This window comes from Xenopus laevis, chromosome 1L, assembly GCF_017654675.1.
Source record: "Xenopus laevis strain J_2021 chromosome 1L, Xenopus_laevis_v10.1, whole genome shotgun sequence".
In the NCBI taxonomy this organism is placed as follows: domain Eukaryota; kingdom Metazoa; phylum Chordata; class Amphibia; order Anura; family Pipidae; genus Xenopus; species Xenopus laevis.
This window is the reverse complement of record NC_054371.1, coordinates 179,285,440-179,313,372: the sequence shown is the minus strand read 5'-3', so window position 1 is coordinate 179,313,372 and position 27,933 is coordinate 179,285,440. Positions and strand designations below refer to the sequence as shown.

General features: G+C 39.6%; 1 protein-coding gene across 3 annotated transcripts; it reads left to right on the top strand.

The window, feature by feature from the left end:
- On the top strand, positions 1-27,844 carry wsb2.L (WD repeat and SOCS box containing 2 L homeolog). 3 transcript variants are annotated; one of them, XM_041567889.1, is made up of 12 exons: positions 1-15; positions 1,161-1,200; positions 10,617-10,788; positions 10,964-11,217; positions 13,430-13,561; positions 19,900-20,000; positions 21,010-21,182; positions 21,882-21,998; positions 23,468-23,575; positions 25,189-26,583; positions 26,963-26,997; positions 27,120-27,844. In XM_041567889.1, exons 2-10 carry the CDS (start codon positions 1,194-1,196, stop codon positions 25,352-25,354), a joined length of 1,230 nt encoding a protein of 409 aa, XP_041423823.1. In that variant the 5' UTR covers positions 1-15; positions 1,161-1,193; the 3' UTR covers positions 25,355-26,583; positions 26,963-26,997; positions 27,120-27,844. The 3 variants fall into 3 exon arrangements, with proteins under 3 accessions (XP_041423823.1, XP_018106342.1, XP_018106349.1); XM_018250853.2 differs by lacking the exons at positions 1-15; positions 26,963-26,997; positions 27,120-27,844 and adding an exon at positions 522-994 and having other exon boundaries at positions 25,189-25,965; XM_018250860.2 differs by lacking the exons at positions 1-15; positions 1,161-1,200; positions 26,963-26,997; positions 27,120-27,844 and adding an exon at positions 1,230-1,487 and having other exon boundaries at positions 25,189-25,965.
- Positions 27,845-27,933: the final 89 nt, after the last annotated feature.

Sequence of the window (27,933 nt, the reverse complement as noted above, 5' to 3'; positions counted from 1 at the left end):
GCTAGTAAGTTGCAGGTAAAACTTAGTCCCTTTGTAAAATGTATAATGAAGCAATAGAATTCTTAATGAATCAGATGAAAATTGAGCATAGGACTGGCCAGATATGGGATGACTTTGACGTAGTTGGCCAGCTTAAATATATTGCAATATATGGACAAACAAGCCCTGTTTTGTTTAAAGGGTAAGGCATTTTTCAGTAGCAGTATGCACAAAATGTCTCTGTCTCTATATATTGATAATGGGTTGAGTGCAGAGGACTCTTGTATTTGTCTATATATATATCTATATCTATCTATCTATATCTATCTATATATATATATCTCTATATCTATATCTATCTATCTATCGATCTATCTATATATATATACATACTCCATGAAACAAGTGTTTCTATTCCCCGTTAAGCGTCAAAACGTCAACCATACAGTCAATATTACGGCCAACACGTTTCACTTTCGCTGTTCAAGTGCCCCGCTCTCGCCTAGGGAAGTTACACACATCCGTTTCCGCATCCGATAAGTCACGTGCTCAAGTGACATCACTGGCTGCGTCAGAAGGTTTACAGGACAGGGAGATACAAGGGGTTTCCGGTCACTGAGCATTCCCTATGGAACGGAGACGGGTCTGCGACCCAGACAGATTGGTAGTGCTGATGGATTAAGGTCTGGGGGAGCCGAGTCAGGTGTCCTGTTTAGTGTACAGACTTTACCCTCAGCGTCTGACCTGCCACCCACATCTCACGCCCACTCCCTGAAATCTGAGTCAGTCAGCTGAGAACTGGCACCGTATAGCCCAGAGCTGCGCCTTCTCCTTCAATATGATCGGCTCCCCGCTCAGTGTCCTCCGTGTAGGGCCAACTAGAAGCGCTTATGTCTAGGGGCCATCACATCGGCCGATCTCTCGATCCTTTGTTATCGTAAGTGGCTGCTGCATCTGCGACCAGTACAGGTTATCGCCTTCAAGCTCCTCCTCTGGCAGCACCTGGCACTTCTTGGTACGGAAAACCTCTTACAACCCGTGGCCTTCCTGGTGCTACTGATCTACATCTCTCAGGGGATGCTGGGAGTTGTAGTTTATCTAAATGATCATTACCCTGCCTTGCATTCTCTTGGCAGCAGTTATTGCCATATACTAATTCATGTTTTCGTTTGGCTTTGCAGGGGGATCTGGAAGCAGAGGTGCAGTCAGACAGAATGGAAGGTGAGACAATAGCGTTGTTACTTAACCCCTGGATTGCTGAGTATTCTGTCATTGAAGCTTTGTCCAACAAGAGGCAACCACAGCAGTGTTTATAGATGTATGATGAGCAGACGTGTTTGAGTGTAATATGCCTTCCACAGTGGGTGTTCTTCATGGGTGGCACTTGTGTTTGCACATACAAATGATCTTGTGAGTTGCTTGGGGTGAATGTTTCTGAATTACAGTGAAGCCAGTGCCAATTAGGATCAGACTTCTCAGATTTTGAACTAGTGTTGCCAACTGTCCAGGTAAGACACCTTTTCATGTGTCCGTAGGGAACACGGGGTTGATAAAGCAGTGTTTCTGGGACTGTGTTCAGTTTGGAGTTCATTCATTCTAAACACAGAAGCCCTTCTTCTCTTAACTGTGCTGACACTTTAGCTTTTTGTATTGCATAATAATGTGTCTGTGAATAATTGGTAGATACTTTTTTTTTTATAGCCCCCATCAGCTGACCGTATTAGGCAAGGGGGTCCTAGGCTGTATTCAGTTAAGCTGGCCATAGATGTTGAGATTTTTAATCATCGTGAGACCACGTTTATCTCGGAACGATCGTACGATTGTACCAATTGTCCATCAACTAAAAAGACCAATTTGCCAGGAAAACAAAGGGTAGCTGCCTGCTTTGCCCTGCAAACATAGATAGATTGCACTGAGACCGACAGATTTTTTAACCTGGCCGATCAATTTCCTGACAGATGTCGGCCGAAAAATCGTAAAATGTTCGAATCCCACTAAATGCACTATGTAAGACGTTTGTATGTTCCTCCTGTATCTGCATGGGTTTTCTCTGGATGCTCCACTCCCCCCCCCCCCCCCAGCTCCTGATAAGATAGTGTGTGAGAATGTGATCGGTACTGATGTGAATGATGTATAATCTCTATAAAGCATTGTGAAATGTGACAGTGTTCTGTAAATATATACTATTCTGTATATAAATATATTCTATTAGCAGCTGGTGAGCAGCACCATGGAATTATTGTGAAGAAAAGAATGTTTAAGGTTCTAGCACACGGGCAGATTCGGGGATATTTAGTCGAGACGACAATCTCCCCGAACTGCCTTCCCCCAGCTATAATAAAAAAAAACGCCTGCGGCAATGCACTCGCTGCACTTCGATTTCTGAAGTCGCCCGGTTTCCTCGTGAGGCAACTTCGGGCGACTTCTGAAATCGAAGCACTGCGAGTGCATTTGCGCTTTCTCATTATAGCAGGGGGAAAGCGGAGATTGTCGCCCCGCAGAAGAGGTGATCAGTCGCCAGTCGACTAAATCTCCCCAAATCTGCCCGTGTGCTAAAACCTTTAGGATTACAACGTAAATCCATCTAATGTTCAATGGTGCACAGGATTAAAAATCCACATTCTTTTTTGACATTCACTTTCTTTGGCCATAAGGCAAGTTGCTCCCTAGAACATTCTATTCTAACACCCCCCTGAATTCTCATGATTTCTTAAGGAGAAGACTTCAGCAATCCAGCAGTTTGCCTTGCTGTTGGTAAAAACATACGACACATGCGTGTCTCCTTGCAGATCTGATTATTTGTGATTTGCCAGATCTACATTGACCTGGAATTGTCTGCATTGATCTGATATTGTCTATAGTGAGCTGGTATTGTCTGCATTGATCTGGTGATCTCTAATTGTCTGCACTGAGCTGGTATTGTGGCCCTTGGGCTTAATCATGGGCTTGCAAAGACGTATGTATGGACTTTGTTTTTTTTTTTTTTTCTTAAAGAGATTTCAACCCTAATAGACTTTCTGCTAATAGAATTTGACTAAATTTGTTAAAGGAACAGTAACACCAAAAAAAATGAAAGTCTTTTAAAGTAATGAAAATATAATATATTGTCATGCTGTACTGGTAAAACTCTAAAATAGTTTATATAAACAAGCTGCTGTGTAGCCATGGGGGCAGCCATTTAAAGCCGAAAAAGGAGAAAAGTCACGGGATACACCACAAATAACATACGCTCTGTAGTATACAATGGGATTCTTTAGAACTTCTCTGTTATCTACTGCTTATCCTGGGCTTGAATGGCTGCCCCCATGGCTACTTATTAGCTTGTTTAAATAAACTATAGTAATCTTTCTGAAGCAAACACACCACTTTTACAGGGCATTCTATTGTCATTCCTTTAAAACACTTATTTTTTATTATTACTGTTCCTTTAATCTCTGTGTAGATGGGGCCAATTCAATGTAGGTGGGTATTTATCTATATGAACATGAGTTGGGGCATACACTGCAAGGCACTCTCCACTGGTATCCTTAATGCCATTCTGCACTTAGAAATATCTCATGTTCCTATTTTTTTTTTTTATAAAGTACCATTTTGGAGTTGACATTTTTCTTTTTGCAATTTATGTTTTGCCCAATGATATATGTAACAATAAGACTTCTATCACCATCAAAATAGAATCAGGCCCAGTTCTTGCTTTAGGAGCCCCAAGCATTGTAAACACACCCTCTTTTAGCCACACCCCACATTCCATGAAAAAGAGACAAGATCACTGCATAATGGACTCATGAAAAGGAAAAAAATCTTCCCAAGGCAATTGATTTCATTTACATTGGGGTAAGGTGGAGTCATCAGAAAAAAAGTAATAGCCAAGGCCCAAGATAAGGCTTTATTAGACATAATACAATCTAATAAAAACACTGTGTGACTGACTTACTGAACATAATGGATAACAGGTGGAGGCAATATTTCTGACAGGGTGGGTCATTTATAAACACTGGGCAAATTTGCTCCTGGACAGTAACCCATGGCAACCAATTGGATGATTGCATTGATTGCAAAAACGGAAAGGTTGCGGGAGCACTCCATGGCTAAATACTAAAATACAATGGTGCTACTGATCTGGCCACATTAAATACAGACATAGAGAAAAAGAAGAGAGATTGATCAATGCACAATGCCCTGGTCCAGTGTCATATTAGTAATCTATGCAGATGCATGTATTTACAAAGACAGGGGTTTTTTAGTTAGAAAATTATGATCATAAGATTGATAAGCCACCATACCAAATCAAGGTAAAACCCACATGGCGGTCACTAACTATTTACCTCTGGTCTCAATTGCTGAAGCCTCCCGGCATAAAAGCACTGCCTGAAATAAAGGTCCCCCGACCTGGGCATTGGTTTCAGTCATAGGGCTTAGTCCTCCCCCGCCATTAGCGTTTAGGGACTGCCATATGGGTTTTACCTTGACGTGGTATGGTGGCTTATCAATCTTATGATAATAATTGTGTAAGTAAAAACCCCAGTCTTTGTAAATGCATGTATCTGCATAGATTACCTATGTGATGGGACCACATTATGTGCATTGATCAATATCTCTTCTTTTTCTTTATGTCTGATTGCATTCATTGTTCAACCTGCAGCTGGCTGAAAGAATCTAATCACTGACTGATTGCTACTTGTTACTACTCAACTGCAAATTTGCCCAGTGTTCACAAATGACCCCATTGACTTGACTGGCCCATGCAGCTCATCACAGTTGGGGTCAGGATCAAAGCTGGCGCAATCTAGTGTTTCAAAGGATTGTTATAACTGAACATTTTTACTTATGTCCAATATTTCTGCAACTCTGAATGTGTTTAGGGTTACAGTGACAGCAGGGGTCTGTTTGTGTCTGTGGATGTGCCAATGTATAATTCACAATGAACCAATGGCATCTTTGATTTACAGTGTCTTCAAAAAGAGCAGCATAAAGCAGCGGACGTTTTAAGATGAAGTATTTTGTGCAGTCAAATGACCTCTAGCAATAGTTGGTGTAACAATACAGTACAATGACCATAAACTCCTGCTCATGTATAGTACATGGGGTGATTACTATGGAAATCACCTGAAAGTACTAGTGTTATAGATTTGCTTCTCTTTTCTAATATCCTTTTCTCTTCTGTGCAAATATAATGCACCCATCCCAGGTATGATGAAAAAAACTGCTACTGCCTATCTCTATTAAAGAGGATCATAAGGCAACTCACGCATAATCTTCCAAGTCTGTAATCTATACAAGCATATCCCCTGGGGCAGAGACTGTAAAGTAAAAAGGGACTTTACAAAATGACAGGAGGATAAAAGTCAGCAACAAATGTTTGTAGAATGGGATGGGAAGGTTTAATTGCCCTGTTGGCAAGAGGTAACAGTCTGACTGTGAACTGAATCATAAAACCTGCGACTGTAGAGTTCTCAAGTGTCCAAGTACCAAGGTTAAAGGAGAAGGAAAGGTTAAAATTAAGTAAGCTTTATCAGAAAGGTCTCTATAAATACACCAGTAAATCCTCACAGTAGTGCTGCTCTGAGTCCTCTGTCAAAAGAGAAACAGCATTTTTTTCCTTCTATTGTGTACACATGAGCTTCTGTATCAGACTTCTGTTTTCAGCATAACCTCCTGGGCTAGGGCTTGAGCATGCTCAGTTTGCTCCTCTCCCCCTCCCTGCTGTAATCTGAGCCCAGAGCTGAGTGAGCAGGGAGAGTTTTAGGCAGGAAGTGATGTCATGCCAAGCAAATATGGCAGCTGCTATCCTAAACAAACAGAGAGAGCTTCTAGAGCTGTTTACTCAGGTATGGTAAAGTATTCTGCAGAATTGTAGCTTATCTATTGGCGATAAACTGCTTCCGGAGCTTTCCTTCTCCTTTAATAAACGACAGCATGTATTTAATAACTGCAAGACAGAACATTTGCATTGAAGCAATTGGTATGGAAAGTGATCACCAAGCAAGAGGTACTGGTATATACAGTTGCTTTGTGTTGTTAGGAGATGCCGTTTGTTAGTAAAATACACAGGAGTCTGTCTGTTGTTGCTGTAGGTTTTGTTTGGAATGCCTTTGAATCTGGTGAATATGCCTTGGGAAAGATTTTCTAATGAAATCTTTCTGCTGCTTTTGTTTCTTGTATTTGGGAAAACAGTTAGCATTAGTCCTCATTAGCATCTATCATGTTTAATGATGTTTAATCAAGCAAATCAAACAAAGATTGAGCACAAGGACTTGCATGAAACACTCTGCACCTGACGTTTTCCTGATTAGGGTGCATATGCAGTGTCTGGGCTTTTAAGTATTTTTTTAAAATAAATGTGCTTTTCTGTGTATTTGATGCAAAGTGTTTCCCAGTGGGTCTGTACTCATGGGAGTGGAGGTGTGTTCTAAGTGCCATTAAATAATGCGTTCACGAGGGCTCAGACTCATAAATTACAGTGCAAACAATGCCTAGACCTGTGTGGTAGCCAATGCCCCATGATTGCCCTTTTGTACCATAAGAGTTTTTTGTTATTTACCAATACAGGTATTGGATCAGTTATCTGGAAACCCTTTATCCAGCTCAGGATTACAGGAAGACCAACTCCCATAGACTCAATTTAATCCAAATAATCCAAAATTTCCTTTTTCTTTATTATAATAAAACAGTAACTTGTACTTGATCCAGACTAATATATAATGAATCCTTATTTGAGGCAAAACCAGTCTGTTGGGTTTATTTAATGTTTAAAGTATTTAAGGTATGAAGATCCAAATAACGGAAAGATCCGTTATCTGGAAAACCCGAGGTCCTGAGCATTCTCCCCCATACCTGTATACCTAAAATCCAGTATGACCTAATGTCATTGTTTTGCTGTCCAATGTACATTTCTGTTGGGTTTGTTCATCATTGCCTTATTGCACTATGAAGAATGTTTATTTTAAAAAATACATTGTGGGGAAATACTTTTTGGGACATTATGGTTAAGAAGTGTTGCTATTACTGTATAGCTGGTGCACACATTTAGTATGATGTGGAATTCCATGGCAATGTCCATTTAGCAAGATCTATTTAATACAGTTCTGTAGTTTTGCATTTAAAATGACAATTGTGTTTGTTAAAACTGTACCAACTGTAGAGGTCAAAAGTGAATAAAGAGCCTTTAAGCTAAATTTGGCCATACCCATCAAGATATACTCGTCTGACTAGGTCTCAGCATGATCAGAACTTTGTCTTAATTAAAGGACCAGTAACATCAAAATTTTTTTTTAAAAAATTCGTTAGTACACAACGAAAAAAAACACATACACAAATTATACTTTAAAAAAGCAAAGTCTTTATTAAGAAATAACTTACAGAAACTCTGCTTCCTGTCTTCTACAGAAACGGCGAAAGGGCGACCATCCATTGAGCGGTGCTTGATTTCTCCTCCCTGGCTCTCTGCTGCTGGATCCTTCAGCTGCCACATTCTGTGCTTTCTGTAGTGCAGCGGCGCTTCCAGCAGGAACTTGAGGCGGATCTGCGGTGCCGGTGTTCCTGTGGGCCATGATCTCTCTATCACTGCTGTAACAGCTCAGGCCCTACAAGATCCCCCTCCGCCGGGGGAGTTGAGTCCTGGTCAGTTCCCGACAAAACTCTCATTGCTGTAACAGCTCAGGCACTGCTGAGCTGCGGGGCTCTGCATCCAGCTGACTAAAAGTCCCTGCGTCCCACTGCCGGTAACGCTTTCGGAGAAGCAGATGGGACGGATGCATGGTGGGACTTGTAGTTTTGTCGGTAGCTGCGAAGCGCCAGAGAGAAACAGTTGCAGCGGGTGTGCGCAGCTGCGAGGGCGCACTACCGGTTGTCCCAGCAAACTGTCCCTTGCCACACAGCCGCCCTACAGGGAACTGACCAGGACTCACCTCCCCGGGCGGAGGGGGATCTTGTAGGGCCTGAGCTGTTACAGCAGTGATAGAGAGATCATGGCCCACAGGAACACCGGCACCGCAGATCCGCCTCAAGTTCCTGCTGGAAGCGCCGCTGCACTACAGAAAGCACAGAATGTGGCAGCTGAAGGATCCAGCAGCAGAGAGCCAGGGAGGAGAAATCAAGCACCGCTCAATGGATGGTCGCCCTTTCGCCGTTTCTGTAGAAGACGGGAAGCAGAGTTTCTGTAAGTTATTTCTTAATAAAGACTTTGCTTTTTTAAAGTATAATTTGTGTATGTGTTTTTTTTCGTTGTGTACTAACGAATTTTTTAAAAAAATTTTTTGATGTTACTGGTCCTTTAAGTGGTGGCTTATGTTGGGCCTAACCGTCAGGTTGGTCACAGATCCCATACATGATTTAGGGTCCAATTTATCATGCTGTGTAACACACTGGAGACAAACAGGGCTGTATTTATATATAGGGACCTGAGGGCCTGTGCCTAGTTTGGTTAAACCTTTAATTATAAGTTTGCACAACTTTTCAGAGCAAAGCAATTCATTGAGCACACATACACACACACAGTGGGGCTCACTTATAAACACTATGCAAATTTGCACATGGGCAGTAACCCATGACAACTAATCATATGGTTGCTTCCACTGTTCAACCTGCAGCAGGCTTAAAAATCGCCAACAACTGATTGGTTGCTATGGGTTACTGCCCAGGTGCAAACTTGCCCAGTGTTTTATAAATGAGTCCCATTTGTTTTTTGTGGTTGCAACAACATATAATGCAGTCACCTGATTTTACAGTTTCCCAGTTTTTACAACATCAATTTTTTTACTATAGTTATCCACTATTTGGGGTTCGGCTGAATCCTTTGTGAAAGATTTATCTGGATACCAAATCCTAATTTGCGTATGAAAATTAGGGAAGGAAAAGGAAAAAGGGGGAACACAGATTTTACTTCCTTGTTTTGTAAGGAAAAGTCATGCGATTTCTCTTCCTGTGCAAATTAGGATTCTGATTCGGTTCAGCCAGGCACAAGAATTCGGCTGAATCCAAATCCTTCTGAAAAAGTACAAATCCTCTGCGAATCCCGAACTGAATCCTGGATTTGTTGCACTACATATTACATGCTGTAAAAACTGGGAATGGTCAAATTTAAAATTTAAATGCAAATAAACTAGGTCACCTGGTTTAGATTTGCCTTCTCTGCTGAATTGTGAGAAGTCTCCGGTTTCTGCTTATAGCAGTGAGTGGGAGGAATTTGCCCCTGAGATTTATTGGCTTGGCAGTGAACCAGTCCTTTGATTTTCTTTTTGAGGGGGTGGTGTTTGGTATGTGTTGAACTTGTTGGTATGCCAAGGTTGGAGGTACAACAGTGATATCATTGCATTCACTATGCCTCTGCTTTTCTGGAATGTGCTTTCTCACTCCACTCCTTTATAATAGAAGAAATTCAGGTTTGAAAGATTCACAGCCTAGAGATAGCCAGTCCAGTTTAGAATCTACCTGCTGGAGGCTGTTACTGACTCGGAATCTTTTCCCTCCAGTAGAAGATGATTTTTGTTATAGTTATGTTGGTCAAGATGATAGAATCCAGTCATTTTAAACTGATATAATATGTATCTCAGGATGGTTTGTGTTTAAATGCATAGAGAAATTGTCTACATTTTTACAAATATGCTCTTTATAGAACCAGACACTTAATTATTCGGTGACGCAAGCCAATAAAGTGCTCCGTGGTCACATAGCATAAGTTGGTTTTAGTAATGTTCCAGAGCCCTATCTGATTCTGTTGTTGGCTTTGAGAGACCCTAATGAAGAATCTTGAAGAATTTCCAGCAGTTTGATATTGATGTTAATAAACTAAACTTACCTCACCATTGGGAAGGTTTTAACAAAATAACCCATTTATTCAAAGCCGTTGAACACATTCTGATGAACTGACACAGGAGTTTGATAATTGCACCCTATAGAACTCCTTTACAGCAACCTCGACAGAAGTGCAAGAGCATGAAGTGGCGACAAGCATTTCCTTTAATACTAAGCCTACTTCTGCATACCATAAGCAGGCAATGCTGTCTTTATGTGCTGATTAATGTTTCCTTTAATAAGAAATATTTATTTGTTTTAAATGATCACTTCCTGTCCAACATTCTGGTTCAGCCAAGTTACTGTTTCCATAGGAGAGAGTAGTAAAATAACTTACCAGCCCACAAATAATGTATAATGAGCAGCTCCTTATCTCAAAAACTGCAGCTTTCAGAAGGGAGAGGTTTGTTTATATGGTGCACACAGGCCTGGATTTGTGGAAAGGCCACCTAGGCCCGGGCCTAGGGCGGCAGGATTTTAGGGGGGTGGCATGCTGCCCAACCACACCCACAAAAACCCAGTCAAAAACACTGGGGATGCACAGGAGATACAATCATTTTTTAAATTCCCCATTGCTCCTGTCCCCCTGGAGGGGACAGGTGCGACGAACGGTAGTTGGCCTAGGGGCGCCCACTATGTAAATCCGGCCCTGGGTGCACATTATCTTCATTGAAACAAATTATCCGCTTAATAGTGGAAATGGTTGAGCGTGGATTTAAAGAATAGACAGAATCTATTTTCAACACCAGCCCCTTTCATTGTGGCTTTGTCAAGCATATACGTTTACGCTGCTACTCTCTTGTATCGATGGTTTTTGTCCCCTAAGATTCTCCTTTTTTCAACAGACGTTCCTGTCCTTCTGGGAGAACTGCGTCCTGGCAGGGAACAGTCATATGATTGGAAGTCAAGTTGCGAAACCTGGAGTGTTGCATTTTCTCCAGATGGGCGTTGGTTTGCTTGGTCCCAAGGACATGGCATTGTCAAGCTCCTTCCATGGCCAATAGAGGAAGACCATTTGTAAGACTATAATTCATTGCATCTATCATTTATTGCATATGACATTTGACACTTATTTGGAATTGTTTCCAAAAAATGGTTTCCCAGGCCAATTTATTTGATCATCCTGACTTAATTTTTCTTTGTTTGTATTGCAGTGTTTTATAACAAACCAAAAAATATTATTTTTCTGCAGACGGCCTCAATCCTTTGCATCCAAGAACCAGTGTGTGAAGATCACAGATATTAAAGGACGACAAAGTCCAGAGGAAAAGACATTGGACTGTGGTCAAATAGTTTGGGGATTATCTTTTGGCTCCTCATCGTCCCCATTGGGCAGGAAGCTATGGCCGTGCAGTAGACACCAAGCTGCTGGATCAAGCGGTTCTTGGCTGGTTTTAGCAACAGGGTTGAATGATGGCCATGTCAAAGTCTGGGATGTTCATACAGGTACATGTTTGTGTTTTCTAATTAATTCAGATAAAACATTTTCATACAGACATGTACAGACACTCGTGTATATTATGTATGGACATAATTCAGTAATTTCCATGTTAAACTGGAACTATCGCGAAAATGAATTGAATATGAGCTTCATCATACTGAAATAAGAAACTTTCTAAATACAATCAATTAAAAATTCTGTACCATTTCTATAAATAATAATTCTGATAAATAATCACGTTTTCATGCAGCAGTTGGGTGTCAAATATTCATTGACAGTTAGATCCAATATATCTTATATAGGGGCTTCCTTTCCTAGCAGATGTATTAGAGCTCAATCAAATAACTGATTCCAGTACAAACAAAATATAACAACACAACTGCCTTTTGCACAATCCTGCATGTAGAGAGACAGGATTTCTGGTGATTTTAATAGAGTGAGCTCTAATACATCTTCTAGGCAAAAGGAGCCCCCGCCTATAAGATATATTGGATCTAGCTGTCAATGATTATCTGACACCCAACTCCTGCATGAAGAGAGAATGAAGAAAAACAGGTGCTGAGAGAGGAATAGTAAAGATGGACTTGATTAGTTCAGAATCGTTACAGAATATTTATTGGATTGTATTTAGAAAACTTCTTATTTCAGTATGATGAAGCTTATATTAAATTTTCATTTTTGCAATACTTCCCCTTTAAATGTATCATCATCAATCAATATGTAGGGAACCCTGATGAAGAATTAATGGAAGCAGGGCCGACCGGCACTCAAACAGATCCACAGGACCAGAGAGGATTAGTTAAAAATATATTTTATTTATACAAGTTAAAAAATGTGTATCATCTCCATCCGCCCTACCCGTTTTGCACCCACTAAGGGCAATTCGTGATGAACCCATGCTGTGTTTGACTGATAAAACCCTGGCACAGTCACACAACTGCTGATTGTCCTAAAGGAAAAACTGGGTGATCAATGGATTGCCTTATCAGTGGTGTGTCTTATCTGTTTATGTAGGACTCTTATGGGTGCAATCTGGCTGTAGGTGAGTGTGGTCAAATTGCACAGTATTGAAGGGCCAGCTTGTTTCTGCTGTGCAGACATATAAAACAGGCACGTGCTCATCACAGTTTTCTACACAGGCAGATAAGCTGTATTTTGTAAGCAGTGTGATGGGAAAGGCTAGATTGGAATATCCCAGATAGAAAAAACACCCTTGCTCTCTTACCCTGCACATAATAGGTGCGTCTTTGTAATAAATCTGCAGTTACTGAGATATGGGAAAATCCTTATGGACAGGCTTTGACAAATTTCTTTAAATTCTTGTGACACAGTCATTCACTATACTACTGTTTCTGCCTGTTGAGGGGTGCTATACGAGAAGCTGCCATCCAAATGAAGGCGTTCTATTTTGCAATTTCTAAAATCATTTTTATATTCGTGAAATGTATTATTGTTTTTCTTCACAGATTCACAAACATTCTGTAATACTTGCAGCAACTGCTCACTGCCATTGCTTGTCACACTGAGTTGCACAGCGGCTTTACTTCCATCACCGGCTGGTTAGCCTCACTGGATTTGCACACGGCACCATTGATGCTCCAGTGGCAGTGACCAAGGCAGTTTTTATTGTTCCAGCTGTTATGGAACTACAGTATGTCTTGTAGTTCTGCAACAGCTTATGTGAAGCCTGGAGTTGCAGTTCTGCAGGAAGCCCAGTAGATGATTCTTCTGGACGATGACTGACATCAGCATGATCTGGATGTGTGCAGCCAGGCGAAAGACAGGCCTGGCAGCTGGAATTTGTCAAGCCTTGCCCTTGGAAAGTTTATATGAATATCCTATTAGAAATTAAGGATGCACCGAATCCACTATTTGGGATTCGGTCGAATCCTTGGTAAAAGATTTGGTGGAATACTGAACCGAATCCGAATATGCAAATTAGGGGCAGGTAAGGAAAACGTGGAAAAAATTCTTCTTTTGTGATGAAAAGTCATGTGATTTCCCTACCCGTCCCTAATTTACATATGCAAATTAGGATTCCGTTTGGGTCGACAAGGATTTGGCCGAATCCGAATCCTGCTAGAAAAGGCCGGATCCCTAACTGAATCCTGGATTCGGTGCATCCCTATTAGAAATACATATTCAATTAAATGTCTTGTAACCGTCTATCTCTTGTCTGTCAGTTCTTTTTGGACTAATAATATTTTATAACCACAGGTGGCCTTCTTTTTAATCTGGCTGGTCACCAAGATGTTGTGAGAGATGTGAGCTTTTCCACCAATGACAGCCTGATATTGGTCACTGCATCTCGGGACAAGACGTTGCGCGTATGGGACTTGAAAAAAGATGGTACGATGGGATTGTGTTGTAGCAAACATTAAAACATATTTTGTCTGCACTTAGAAGTCGTTTTGTTAGCTGCCATTCCTCAGTTGCTTCTTTACTTTGGGGGGCACATTTACTAAGGGTCGAATTGCGAAGTGAATAAACATCGAAATTCGACCATTGAATTGCAATAGTTTGATATTCGAAGTCTAAAAATTTTTTTGTTCGAATATGGCCATATTAGATCAAAGTAAAATTGTTTGATCGATTAAATCCTTCAATTCAAACGATTCGAACGATTTAATCAATCGAACGTTTTTTTGAGAAAAAACCTTAGATTTCCAAAAACTTTGCCTTCTAAAAACTTAGCCAAATGTTGGCTGTAGGTTCTAGGAGGTCCCCCATAGGCTAACATAGCAATTTGGCAGGTTTAAGGTGGTGAAGTGTCCAAGTTTTTTAAAGAGACAGTACTTAGATTTTCGAATGGTCGAATTTAGCCTATTCGATGGTCGAAGTACCCAAAAATAAAGTTTTTGGATTCGAAAATTCACTTTGAATTCACTTCGATCCTTAGTAAATGTGCCCTTATGAGTCACAATGATTTAGCCAACATGCGGTGTCTTTTGTCGGTGTTTTATACTAAGGCTAGCTTCCCATGTCATATGCAGTGATGTGACTGAATGGCCAATGCTCTATATATCTATTTGCAGGAGCTGCTGATGGATTAATAGTTTTCCTCTATCAGTGGTTTTTGCATGTGGAAGCTGAAAATCAGTATTGGGCATCTATAATATACAACAAGGAAAGGGGGGTTTATCATATTAGGGGAAGCATAAGTCAAGGTATGACTTCTTTTCAGACTCATTCAGACTCAAACAGGTGTAACATGTTGTCTCAATGCTAATGTCTGTATCCTAAACACAGTTCTAGATTGAAAGTATGTGTTTTTTTGTTATTGTGCATTGGCGGAGGGTGCAATCACTATTGTATACAATACAAACAACTGCTACCAGAGCAACTGACTAGTTCTGTGACCTGCTTTCTGGTTCATTTTGGCTATAAGTGTGTAAAGCTGTTTGTAATTGTGACGCTGTACTCTGTGCTAACTTTGGACAGAGGGCACAGTCTTTTACTTGGACACTGAGCTGGTGGGTTACAGCTCCCTGTATTCCCTAGTAATGCATGTGTTACAGGTGACTCTCATTCAGGATGGCCTCACAAAATAGCTGGAAGAAGTTATCCACAAACACACACAAGTAGATCTCTCAGTAACTTGGTCACCTGTGATTCTTAAATAATAGTTAACCTTTTATAGGTCAATACAAATCTCTCAAGGATATTTGAAGATGGTACAGTACACTTGTTCAGTAATTAGCTCTCAAGTAACTTCTCTTCATTGTATTTGCTTTGCCTGGATATTGGTTAGAACCTGTAGATAGTACCCACTTGAAATTATCCCTCCAAGTGGGATATCTGTGGATTGTACATTAAGTGTGCAGATTTGAGCGCAGGATTTACTGCATCAGGCCGCTCATTAGCTTCATCTTGATACTAAGTCTTACTCCTAGAGTCAGCTAGTAGCTAGTTGTATTCACACTAGCTACTGATACTGATGCCTACCTTCATCTCCGACACTTCATCACCATCCACCCCTCCAGAAAGTGTGATCCAAAGATACACATACCTTTTTAACAATAGCTTTATAAAAAGTAGTAATAACAAAACATTTGTAGCCTTACAGAGCATTTGTTTTAGACGGGGTCAGTGACTCCCATTTGAAATCTGGAAACAGTCAGAAGACGAAGTGAAATAATTTAAAAGCTATAAAAAAGAAAAATTGAATGCCAGTTGAAATGTTGCTTAGAATTAGCCATTCTATAATGTTAAAAATATATATATATATATATATATATATATATATATATATATATATATATATATATATATATATATATATATATATATATATATATATATATATATATATATATATATATATATATATATATGTGTTAAAGGGATCCTGTCATCAGAAAACATGTTTTTTTCAAAACGCATCAGTTAATAGTGCTACTCCAGCAGAATTCTGCACGGAAATCCATTTGTCAAAAGAGCAAACAGATTTTTTTATATTCCATTTTGAAATCTGACATGGGGCTAGACATTTTGTCAATTTCCCAGCTGCCCCTTGTCATGTGACTTGTGCCTGCACTTTAGGAGAGAAATGCTTTCTGGCAGGCTGCTGTTTTTCCTTCTCAATGTAACTGAAGGAGTCTCAGTGGGACATGGGTTTTTACTATTGAGTGTTGTTTTTAGATCTACCAGGCAGCTGTTATCTTGTGTTAGGGAGCTGTTATCTGGTTACCTTCCCATTGTTCTTTTGTTTGGCTGCTGGGGGGGAGGGAGGGGGTGAGATCACTCCAACTTGCTGTACAGCAGTAAAGAGTGATTGAAGTTTATCAGAGCACAAGTCACATGACTTGGGGCAGCTGGGAAATTGACAATATGTCTAGCCCCATGTCAGATTTCAAAATTGAATATAAAAAAAATCTGTTTGCTCTTTTGAGAAACGGATTTCAGCACAGAATTCTGCTGGAGCAGCACTATTAACTGATTCATTTTGAAAAAAATGTTTTTTCCCATGACAGTATCCCTTTAACTTCAAGGTGAACCACCCCTTTAAAGGTAATGTCAACCCAAAGAATATTTTTTTGGCTTATAAAAGAAAACCTAATTGTAAGCAACATACATTCATTACAAATTTTCTATGGTTTTTAAGTTATTAGTATATGTATTGCTATTGAAAGCAGTGTTTGTTCCGTTGTTCTCTGCCCTGATGGCTCAGACTGTTGATAAAATGTAAGATAAGCGGCTGATTAACAGACCTGTCTATACTACTTTCAATAGCAATTGTTTTTTGTTTTTTTTGTAATTTTTTTTTACAAATAACTTTAAAAACATTGACATTTTTTAATAAATGTATATTGGAAAGTTGCATAGAATTATGTTTTCTTTTATTAGGCAAATTTTTATTTTTGGGGTTGACTTGCACTTTTCTATTTTGCATCCCTACAAGTTAAAACTGTTTGTAAATGCATAACATTTTTATTTCTATACTAGAGGTAGACCAGATAATTAAAAACCACAGTTTAAAGGCACTCTATCTTGTATGAGTAACGTGCGTTGAAGATATCCTACAGATATTGGGAATGATGCTGCTTTATTTAATGCATAATGCCCCTATTCTTAGGCGTTCTGACTGTCCACTGTATGGAGTGTTTAAATGAAGAGAGCAAGAAATACTCCAAACAACGTCAGAGCTCCTTTGATTTAAAGTTGTGCTCTTTTACTAAGGCTTCTGTGTTTGAAAAGTAATTGCATAGTAATTGTTTGTAGTTCAAGGGTGTAGTTGTGTTATGAATAGCTCACATATTTCTACATCCTCCGTTCTGTTTCAGGAAAGTCTACACCCTGTTGTCAAGTGCAATTTAATCTTAGCAGCCACTTCTCTTGCCTTTACAGGGCCAGTCTTTTCCTGTGTATTTAGTATAGAACTGTTATTATCTTGTTTTCTTAATAAAATGTCCAGTTTTAATTCAACGGGAAGTGGGGTAACCTGTTATAGGGGAGCAGACATCATTTTCAGCTTTGTTCATACTTCTTAAACATTTGCATATTTTTTCTGTAAATATTCAGTTAAATACATTGGCCTAGGTTATTACACCCAGAAGGAAAGGCAATGCAGATAGGTTTGTTTCTTAAAGGGGTTGTTCATCTTCAAATTAACTTGTAGAGTGTGATATTCTGTGACGATTTGCAATTGGTTTTAATTTTTTATTATTTGTGTTTTTTGAGCTATTTAGCTTTTTATTCAGCTGCTCTCCAGTTTGCAATTTCTGCCATAGGGTCCAAATTACCCTAGCAACCATGCATTGATTTGAATAAGAGACTGGAATATGAATAGGAGAGGGACTGAATAGAAAGATGAGTAATAAAAAGTAGCAATAACAATACATTTGTAGCCTCAAAGAGCATTTGTTTTTAGATGGGGTCAGTGACCCCTATTTCAAAGCTGGAACTAGTCAGAGGAAGAAGGCAAATAATTTCATAGCTATACAAAATAAAAAATGAAGACCAATTTAAAAGTTGCTACGCTTTAGCCATTCTATAACATACTAAAAATTAACTTAAAGGTAAAACACCCCTTTAATGTGTAATTGCTCTTTTTAATATCCTTCCAAGTATTTGGGTAGGACTACACGGACGTTTTCGGCACGATCCGAAGTGCTGCATCAAATCGCATGTGATGGAAATATGGTAGAAATGTCGGATGAAGTCGCAGCGTTGATCAGACACGACTGTCTGATGCAGACAATCGTCTGCATCCGACAGTCGTGTCGCGTCGGATCAACGCTGCGACTTCATCCGACAATGCATTCACTTACCTTATTTAGGTCGTATGCAATTTGACGCCGGCGTTTTGTCACAGCGTGTCGGATCGCGCCGAAAATGTCCGTGTAGTCCTACACTTTGTCTGAGCGCCACTTAATGAACACCTGTAACATACCCCTGTGAGTGCCTTCTTTGCCCCCTGTGAGTGCCTTCTTTGCCTCATGTAGTCTCCATGATGAAAATAGTAAGGGCTAAACTACATGGGAGATTTTTATCAGATTTTGTGGGTCAGATTTTATCTGATCTTGCCATCCAACAGCACAAGATTTTGTTGGATCCTACAAAATCTGATCAGCATAGCTGTAATGTAAAGTCGGGTGGCATAGTTTGTTCATGCATTGACATCTGACATTCAGGGGGTTATTTACTAAACCGTGAAAAACTCAAGCTTTTCTGGAAAATGCCCGAAAAATGCAAGCAAAACAAGGTTTCGCTTGATTTTATCAAGTTTTTTCACAATCCGATTAAATCTAGTTTTTTTTTTTATCAATAAATAAGCTAAAATCTGGTATGGGAGTTTGGTTCAGCTTTTTTTATTGGAGCAATGAGATAAATCGTATTTTAGTAAATAACCCCCTTAATGTATTTCAATGAGGGAAAAAAGTCACCAGATACCATCCAATTACATCTCATCTGATGAAGATGCAGCATACAGTGCCCACGTCCCACAGAAGTGGTGTTTTGGATGGCAAATCTTCCATGTAGTTTTTGTTTCAGTCCCATTATATTTTGATCTGTGCGATTACATCTGACGTTCTGTCAATCCCACACCACCCTTCAAAATCGACCATTTAGTTTAGCCCTAAAAGGAGAACTAAACCCCCCGCGAGGTTAAGTCCCCACTGCCCCCCCTCTCTTGGCCCCCTGCACAGTCTTACCCCACAATTCTGTTCCCTCTTGAAATAGTGACCGCACTTGCAGCGGAGCTCACAAGCTCATGTCTTCTTCCTCCCCTTTGGTAACTTCCGTCACTTTCGGCACATGCGCAGTTGGCACAAACCGGAAGATGCATGCAACTGTGCATGCACCTTTACGCCACTCACTTCACGAAGATTATTGAAGAGAAGAAGATGGCGCCCGTGAGCTCACTCTGCATGTGCGGTCACTATTTCAAGAGGGGACAGAATTCTGGTGTAAGACTGTGCAGAGGGAGGCAAGGAGGGGGCCAGTGGTGACTTATCATTTGGGGGGGGGGGTTTAGTTCTCCTTTAAGTTTGCTGCAACTGCTTTTTGTAGTTTGGCACTGGATGCACAGAAAAACTGGGATTTGGATCATATGGAGGTGTAAGTTCCATATAAAAGTACTGATTATTAAGATCTTTACTAGGGAAGTGATAAAACCAGAGTGCATTATTGGACTGATGTGCCTAGTCTGTAAGGATAAATGGATCAGTGATAATAGTACCTGCAGAGCCATCTATTGCTATTAACTCTATTGATGTCCTTATCAAGCACACAGTACAGGTGTCCTGGAATTAAGGGATATCAAGGACACCAAGTATGAAGTGTATCTCACATTGGACATAAGCATAGCTGCAGGCACACAGACGTTTCATTTCCATGAAGATTAAAGGGCCCTCTTGTATGATTGTGCCACACTGGTGGGATAATATTTTATATTTTTTTTCCATAAGGCTGTCCTGCTTTCACAACTGAATGGAGGTTCAGCAGGAAAGTTTGGTCATGTATGACACAGGCCACGCTGCTTTGTGGGCTACCTATCAATTTTCTGTGACTCATCAGCTTTAAGTACCACAGTTTGCCTAGAGCTTATTTTGTACATATTATTCAGTCTGTATTATTTATACAGTTATATATGTTTTAGCCAAACTGACAAAATGTAGCCTATTGAAGTCGTTATTTATCCTAATGTTTTTGTCTTCCCGCTATTTTCTCCGTGTATTCCATAGGTAAATTACTACACGTGTTATCTGGACACACCAACTGGGTGTATTGCTGTGCCATCTCCCCAGACTGTAGCATGCTGTGCTCTGCAGCAGGAGAGAACTCGGTGAGGCACTATTTCTATAAACCCTTGTTCTTTTCCCGGCTCCCTGGTATAAGCAGCCAGTAACTGCTGCAAAATCACTGACTGGTACAATACCACTTTTGCAGTCTGTGGCCAATTGGGTTACCCGATCAGCACAATCCTCATTTGGATCTGAAGTTTGCAAGACCGACGTGCAAAGCCAAGTTATAATTTATATTCCTCCAACCAGGCAAAAATCTGCTGTTTTGTTGGCTGAAGGCACAGTCTCTTGAGGCTGACTTTAAAAGAAAACCATTTGTTTAAGGGTAGGACTACACGTTTTCTGTGCAATCCGAAGTGCTGTGCAAAAACACAGGCGTCAAGTTGGATGCGACGGAAGTAAGGTAAGATATACAAATGTCGGATGGTGTCGCATTGTAGATCCGATGCGTCGCGACTGTCGGATGCAGACGCAGCGACACCATCCAACAAAACTATTACTTAACTTATTTCAGTCGCATCCGACTTGACGCCTTTGTTTTTGCACAGCAAACAATCGTGTAGTCCTAGCCTAAGGGTTACTCCTTTACATAGACAAATATCCATGTATATTGTGTGGATAGAAGATAAGTACAGGAAAGTGCCTCAGCTGGCAAAGTTTTATAGTATCAATCTGCAAAGGTTCTGAGAAAACCTATAAAGATTTACTAAACATGTTGCCAAATTACAGAAGTGCAGTTATCACTTGCAGCCACGTAGTAATTAGTTTAAATCAACCCTAACGGCTTGCATGGAAATGTTTAAAGGAGAGAAAAGTGAATACTTGGACTGATTATGTCAGAGGCTTAAAGATATATATATATATATATATATATATATATATATATATATATATATATATATATATATATATATATATATATATATATATATATATATAAAAATAAACAAGTAACACGTTCTTATTTTATACTTTTTTTTTATTTTTTTATATATATACTTTTTTCCTATTTTCATCTCACCAAACCTTTGCCCTGTGCTTGCTGCCTAGGTGCTGTTATGGAGCATGCGCTCTTATACACTCATACGGAAATTAGAGGGTCACCAGAACAGTGTGGTGTCATGTGACTTCTCCCCTGACTCCGCCCTTCTGGTCACAGCCTCTTATGACACTACAGTGATCATGTGGGACCCTTACACAGGCGAACGGCTAAGAGAATTTCTGTAAGTTTTTTTTCTGTTTGCTAGCGCTTTCGCCATCTTTGACAAGCTAGGATAAGGCTTTAATGACCCCCAATCTGGCATAGACTTGTTGGCTATTATCTGTTCAGTAAGGGCCACACTGCACATTTCTCTGCTGCATTGCCTGCACCTGGAATCATTACCTCTGCTTGGCTGCAGGAAGGATTGCACTGCGGATTTCGGCACAAAATGCAAAATCTCCTGAAACTGCTTTGCTGTCCTCTGAGCCAAAGAAAAAACTTCAACGTGAATGGAAATAACAAAAACCCCCACTATTTTATGTGATGGTGTGCTGATGTTCTTCTTGTGTGCAGACACACAATTAATATATATAGATATAAAATGTATAGAATGTGAAAAACCAAATTAACTTTAATAAACTAAAGCAGCTGTCCAGCTTTTGCATAATTTCCCAGGCCATATGTAGACGGGTTTTGTTCTTGTATGTTCGCACTTTTTGGTATGTGAGTGTTGTTTAAGGAAAAGGGATGAGTCCCTAAAGGTATTTCCAGATATGGTAATAATGAAATAAAAGATCTATAGTCCTACAGATAGGTGTACTGAGGCAGACCAGCCCATTAAGCCATAAAGCTTAAACATAAGAATGCGGAAATTCTCTTTAGTTATGCCTGTAGTACGTTGGAAGGTTTGCTGTGTATATAACTTCCATTTTTCTCACAGGCATGTTTCTTTACCTCCTGATGTGGAGTACAGCACAACAGAACCGCAGCTAAGCTCTCTGAGGTCTGTGTGTTTCTCACCAGAGGGGCTGTTCTTGGCCAGTTTGGCAGATGACAGGTGAGCACAGCGTATGTTTTCTTGTGTGAACCACTAAGTACTGTTTGCTCTCTTCTTTTTTTTTTTTTTTTTTTTTTTTAATAAATGTTTTTATTGAATTTTTTACAACAAACAAGAAGAAAAAAACCAAAATAAAATACAAAGGAATTCGGAAGTACAAAAGAAAGTGGTAGATAAATCCATTGGTAGCAGTTTCGAGTATACACACTCAATAGTTGGAATACAGAGCTCCTCTCAACGGATTAGTGTTTGCTCTCTTCTACAGGTGTTGTGTGAGTGAATGTAAATAAGGGAAGGCTACTAGCAATATATTGCCAGCATGGTGTTATAATGGCAGTGATTATGGCAGGACTGCTAGTTTAACGAGTGCTTAGATGTTTGGTTTTTGCTTAAATTACTTTGTGGGAAAACATTGCTCACAGTGATCTAGGCTCAGTGATGGGCTGTTCTCTCATGTATCTAATGTGTGCTGTTGATTTGTTGCCTATGACATTGTGTGGGCTCATAGTGCTATGCAAGTTTCCCAGCTTCCTGTTTATCATTGTGTTTATTGTTGCTGTAATAGTCACAGGGACAATAATTCGATAAAAATTGGTTTGTCACCAATACATGTAGTATGTGACCCCTTTCTTACCTGTAACCAATATATGTGTACAATGTCATAATGGGATGCCAGGGGCCCACCAGAAAACTTTAGATTGTGGACCCACTTTAGACCATGGACTCTCCTATAATTCCTCCTGTCCTCACTCAACCCCTTTATTATCCTAGTATTGTATATCTACTTCATATATTCTTCCATTATTAAGCATTTGCTTCCCATAAAGAAATAGGGAATGGCCATAAAATATGCCAAATGGTTAGAAGCAAGAGGCCCACTGGCACCTCGGCCCACCGGCACTTTTCCTGGTATCCCAGTGGGCCAGTCCGACACACAGGGGCAGATTTATCAAGGATCGAATTTCAAAGTAAAAAAATTCGACCATCAAATTTGAGTTCCTCGATAGTCAAAGTAATTTTTCCAGCGAAAACGGCCGTATTTGTTGGAAGTACGATCGAAGTAAAATTGAAAGGATTTTTAAAAAAAAAAACTTTGACTTTTCAAAATTTGCCCAAAAGCCTCAGATAGATTCTAGGAGGTCCCCCATAGGCTAAACAGCAATTTGGCAGCTTTAAGGTGGCGAAGTGTCGACGTTTTTTAAAGAGACATTACTTCAATTTTTGAGTGGTCGAATTTTCGAAGGTTTTTCAATTCAAATCAAAGTCGAATTTGGCCTATTCGATGGTCGAATTATCCGAAAATGACTTTGAAATTCAAAGTTTTTTAATTCGAAAATTCACTTCGACCTTTGATAAATCTGCCCCATAATGACATTTATTTATTAGTGAGCATATAAATTATTATGTTAAGAGCTGCATAACTTGCTGGTGCTATATAAATAAATGATGATGCTCTTTTGCTCCTGCAGATTTCTGAGGCTCTGGTCTCTAGAGCTACAAGATCCTGTGTCTGTGGCACCAGTCACAAATGGTTTGTGCTGCACATTTTTTCCACATGGGGGAGTTCTTGCAACGGGGTAAGACCGCTGTTTCATTGTACAACAACAGAATTACATTTAAACAGGGACAGCAGTTAGGAGAGCTGGGATGAAGGCCAGTATATTGAGGTTGGGAGGAATGGGAAAAGGAGCAGAAGTTGACTTGGTGAGTGAGGGCAATGCAAAGGGTTTTGGAACTTGGGCAGATGAAGTGAGAATTTATGGGGTCAAGGGACTTAAATGTGGAAAATAAGCGGTGGGGTTTTTAGAAGAGACCTCTTTTATTTTTTGACAAGAGATACTCTGAAAAGCAGGGAGCATACATGTGAATTGTAGAAAGTCATGATCAGTCTGTAGTGAGCTGAGTGAGTGGACAAGTGATTGGTGGTGAGATGCCAATAATTGATGAGAGGACATCAGTTATATTGGGACAGGGAAGAGCTATTGATGATATATATATATATATATATAGATAGAGAGAGAGAGAGAGAGAGATAGAGATATATATGGTAGTCACATTTTTTAATTACCTAAAATAAGTGCAGGTGAGTTATAGGATAAAATAATAGGAACAAGAGGGAACAGTCAGCTGTATCCTGTATATTTTGGAGGCAAATGCCCTGCCAGACTGGTACAGTAAGCAGAGTCCTTGTCTCCAAAAGCAAGTGACATTAGGGGGAAGATTTATCAATGTAGAAATCACCACGGAAAAACTCACTTTCTATTCATTTCTATGGTATTTTTAAAAGCATATTTATCAAATAGTGCACTTCATTTATAAATCTGCCCCTAGGTGTGCCACTGGGGAGGATTCCTTTGTCAGTGCTCCTGCTGGGGAAGGGAGTTGACTAAATCTATCTGAATCTGTGCACATTTTGAGGGCATAGTAAATAAACATAGTTCATAGCCATCGTTACAATGAGTCACCTTTCCATGAATTCATTTAGTTCAGTATTTTTAACCTTTGACAAGTTCACTTGATGTACAGCATACATTCTATTCATCGGGGTCATTTCAGGTCATTGGTGTTAGATGCCATTTAATTAATAATTGAGATTTGGATTTTGCCCAATTGAGACCATACCATGAGTTTTATATTTATTTCTGCTTAGTCACATATTTATATGAATTTACATTGAATTTGCATTTACAACCCTCAACTTCTATCCATGCTAAGTGGACCCTGATGAGCCAGGAATGGCAGTCCCCATGGCTATTTAGTAGCTAACATTTGCAGTACAGGTACAGGATCCGTTATCCAGAAAGCTCCAAATTACGGGAAGGCAGTCTCCCACAGACTCCATTTTATCCAAATATTTTAAAATGATTTCCTTTTTCTCTGTAATGATAAAACAGAAGCTTGTACTTGATCCAAACTAAGATATAATTAATCCTGATTGGAAGCAAAACCAGCCTATTGGGTTTATTTAATGTTTACATGATTTTCTAGTAATTTAAGTTATGAAGATCCAAATAAAGGAGAGCTCCGTTATCTGGAAAACCCCAGGTCCTGAGTGTTCTGGATAACTGGTCCCATACCTGTATATTTAAATGTTTCTGAAGACCAGACTTTTGGAGTGTTCAGGGTTCTAACTCCTTTCCATGGCAGATGCTTGTAGAACCAAAATCTAATTGTATTATGTATATTTCAGCAATCGAGATGGTCACGTGCAGTTCTGGACATCCCCGAAAGTCCTGCCCTCACTCCGGCACTTGTGTCGCAAGGCTCTACGTTGCTTTCTCACCACTTACCAAGTCCTTGCTTTACCCATTCCAGGAAAAATGAAGGATTTTCTGACTTATCGGACTTATTTGTAACACCCTTGAGTAAGGAGCAGCAATAGGGGACCTGCAAGCCGCCTTATGTAAAAGTATTTTCCACCATGCAGATTTCACAGATAACCCTCACAGTGGACATAGATGTATTCACAGGAAAAATGCACCTTACTGGAACCTCCACATAGCAAGAGCCAAACAACAACAAAATATATGAATATCTGATAAGGAGAGGTAGATCATGGCATATTCTGTAAATGATCCTTAATAATTAGTAGTTTTGCTGTTAAAACGGAAACATTAGAGTAAGCAAGTAACCATCACCTGTTAATATTTAAAGGGGAAGTAAAGTCTAAAATAGAATAATGCTAGAAATGCTGTACTAAACATGAACTTACTGCTCCACAAGCCTAATCAAACATGATTTATGCTTTCAAAGTTGGCCACAGGGGGTCACCATCTTGTAACTATGTTAAACATATTTGCAAGACCAAGACTGTGCACATGCTCAGTGTGGTCTGGGCTGCTTAAGGATTGTCATAAATCATTATCAAAACAGCACAAGTCAAACAAAAGCTGCCAGAAGCCAAATTTGCAGACTGCACTGGGTCCTGCGTTGTCACGTAATCTAATGTGGATTTTATGTTTTTGTATTGTTTAATACAAACTTTCTCCAACTCTGCAAAATAATCAAAATAATCCTCCAAATAGAATCCCAGTTTATCAGTTTAAATCTCCATGATCTTTGTCCCTGCAGCTGGAGTTGGAAACCGTAAAGGGAATGTAAAGGCAAAAAAAAATCCAATAGAAATCTCTACACAGTCGCCAACTGCTCTACAGGGAAACAAACAAAGCTGCTGGAGTTCTCCATGGCTAAGAAGTAAGGTGGGGGGCTCCCCTGCTGTTCATAAGTATGATTGTTTCCTTGCAGAGAAGTTAGGGACCATCTGACAATTCCTATCCACAGCAGTAAATGAAGGGAGAATTTCACTGCATACAGTCAGGTTTCTTATAAAAACGGTACATATTTTTTAATTAAAGTATATTGGAGATAGCTTTCTTTTTCATTGAAGAAATTAAAAATGGGATTTAATTGTTTTGCCTTTACATGCCCTTTAATGATGTGAACATACAGGGTTACTATGCAGAATACACATATTTCAATGATTTCTTTGTTTCCCCCCTTTGAAAATGTACTATGCAATTAGTCTTTATTAATGATATATGAACAAGTACCCAAGTTGCAGATAAGTCTAAAAAGTAAGATTAAGGCTGGGGTTTGTCACTATTAGAAAGGAGAAAACGATGGCGGAGCTCTCCCCACTCCTTCCGCTCTCCCACGTCCTCCGCAGCTATCGCGGGATCCCGGCAACACTCAGCCGAGCCTTCACATACACACAACCAATTTACCGCTGGCAGCGCTGGTAAACGTATCCACGGGAGACGGTAGGAATAATATCAATATCTGGCTTTATTTAAACATACATTGTGGTTTCAAAGTAGTGGGAGTGCCAAAAACTTTGGCACTCCCACTACTTTGAAACCACAATGTATGTTTAAATAAAGCCAGATATTGATATTATTCCTACCGTCTCCCGTGGATACGTTTACCAGCGCTGCCAGCGGTAAATTGGTTGTGTGTATGTTAAGGCTGGGGTTTGTATAGCTTAGTGCCATTTCCTAGGGCAAAACACAGGAGTGTTTCATTTCAGTAGGGTTCTTGGTGTGATTTAAGTGCAGTTCCACCGTATGCTGATGGTAAAAGTAAATTCATAAGTAATTTATAATTTTTTGGGCTAAGATGGTAGCTATTTTAATAAAATTAAAATATCTGTTGTGATTTATAGTTTGTGTCCCCCCCCCAGTTCCCCTGAGGAGGGTAGTATTCTATTGTCTCCTCATACAATACTATTATGTAGATCATATACATTGAAATTCTCTGTAACAAAGTCTGCACGAGTAGATAGAGGCTCATGGACCTTTTCACTCCCCAGTGAACACCAGCTTCCCAATATAACTTTTTATCCCTCCTGCTTGTGGGATTGCAGAATGGCCAAGTAATTCTAATTTCTTTCCCATCTGTGATAACATCTATAGCCCAAGGGTATGGGTTCCAGAGACAAGTACATCAGCTCCTGCAGCTGGTGAGTGCTGTGTGTTGGGAGGATGTTTCCTGTCTGTAGCCTACAACCAAAATTTACAGCAGATTCTTAGGTTGTGTATTGGACAAAAAGCTTCATAGACAAGCCACGTGTTTTTTTGTTCTGCAAGAGGTAACATTTGTATGTGTTTATATTTTGCTAGATAATAATATCGATGCATTGTTATATAGTCTTGGACAAATGTTAATCCTAAAACAAATCTGTGAAATCGACAAAATAGGTTAAAAAAAAACTGCCAGCACCATTTTGAAACGAATGCATTTAATATGTAATGTTTGATTACATACTTTTGGATGTAGTGTCAGTTTTGTTGGCATCTTCATATTCCAAACCTATATTTATTAAAAGAAAACATTCCATTAACTGTTAATAATTAAATGTGCCGTGTGTTAGAATGGCCTGCAATGTTGGTTAGAGTAGAATCATTGTATTGAAGTACCTACTGCCTTACAGTTGTTG

Coding starts and splice junctions, on each gene's coding strand:
- wsb2.L (XM_041567889.1), top strand. Junction 10,789..10,963: donor CCAATAGAGGAAGACCATTT/GTAAGACTATAA, acceptor ATTTTTCTGCAG/ACGGCCTCAATCCTTTGCAT. Junction 21,183..21,881: donor GAACGGCTAAGAGAATTTCT/GTAAGTTTTTTT, acceptor TTTTTCTCACAG/GCATGTTTCTTTACCTCCTG.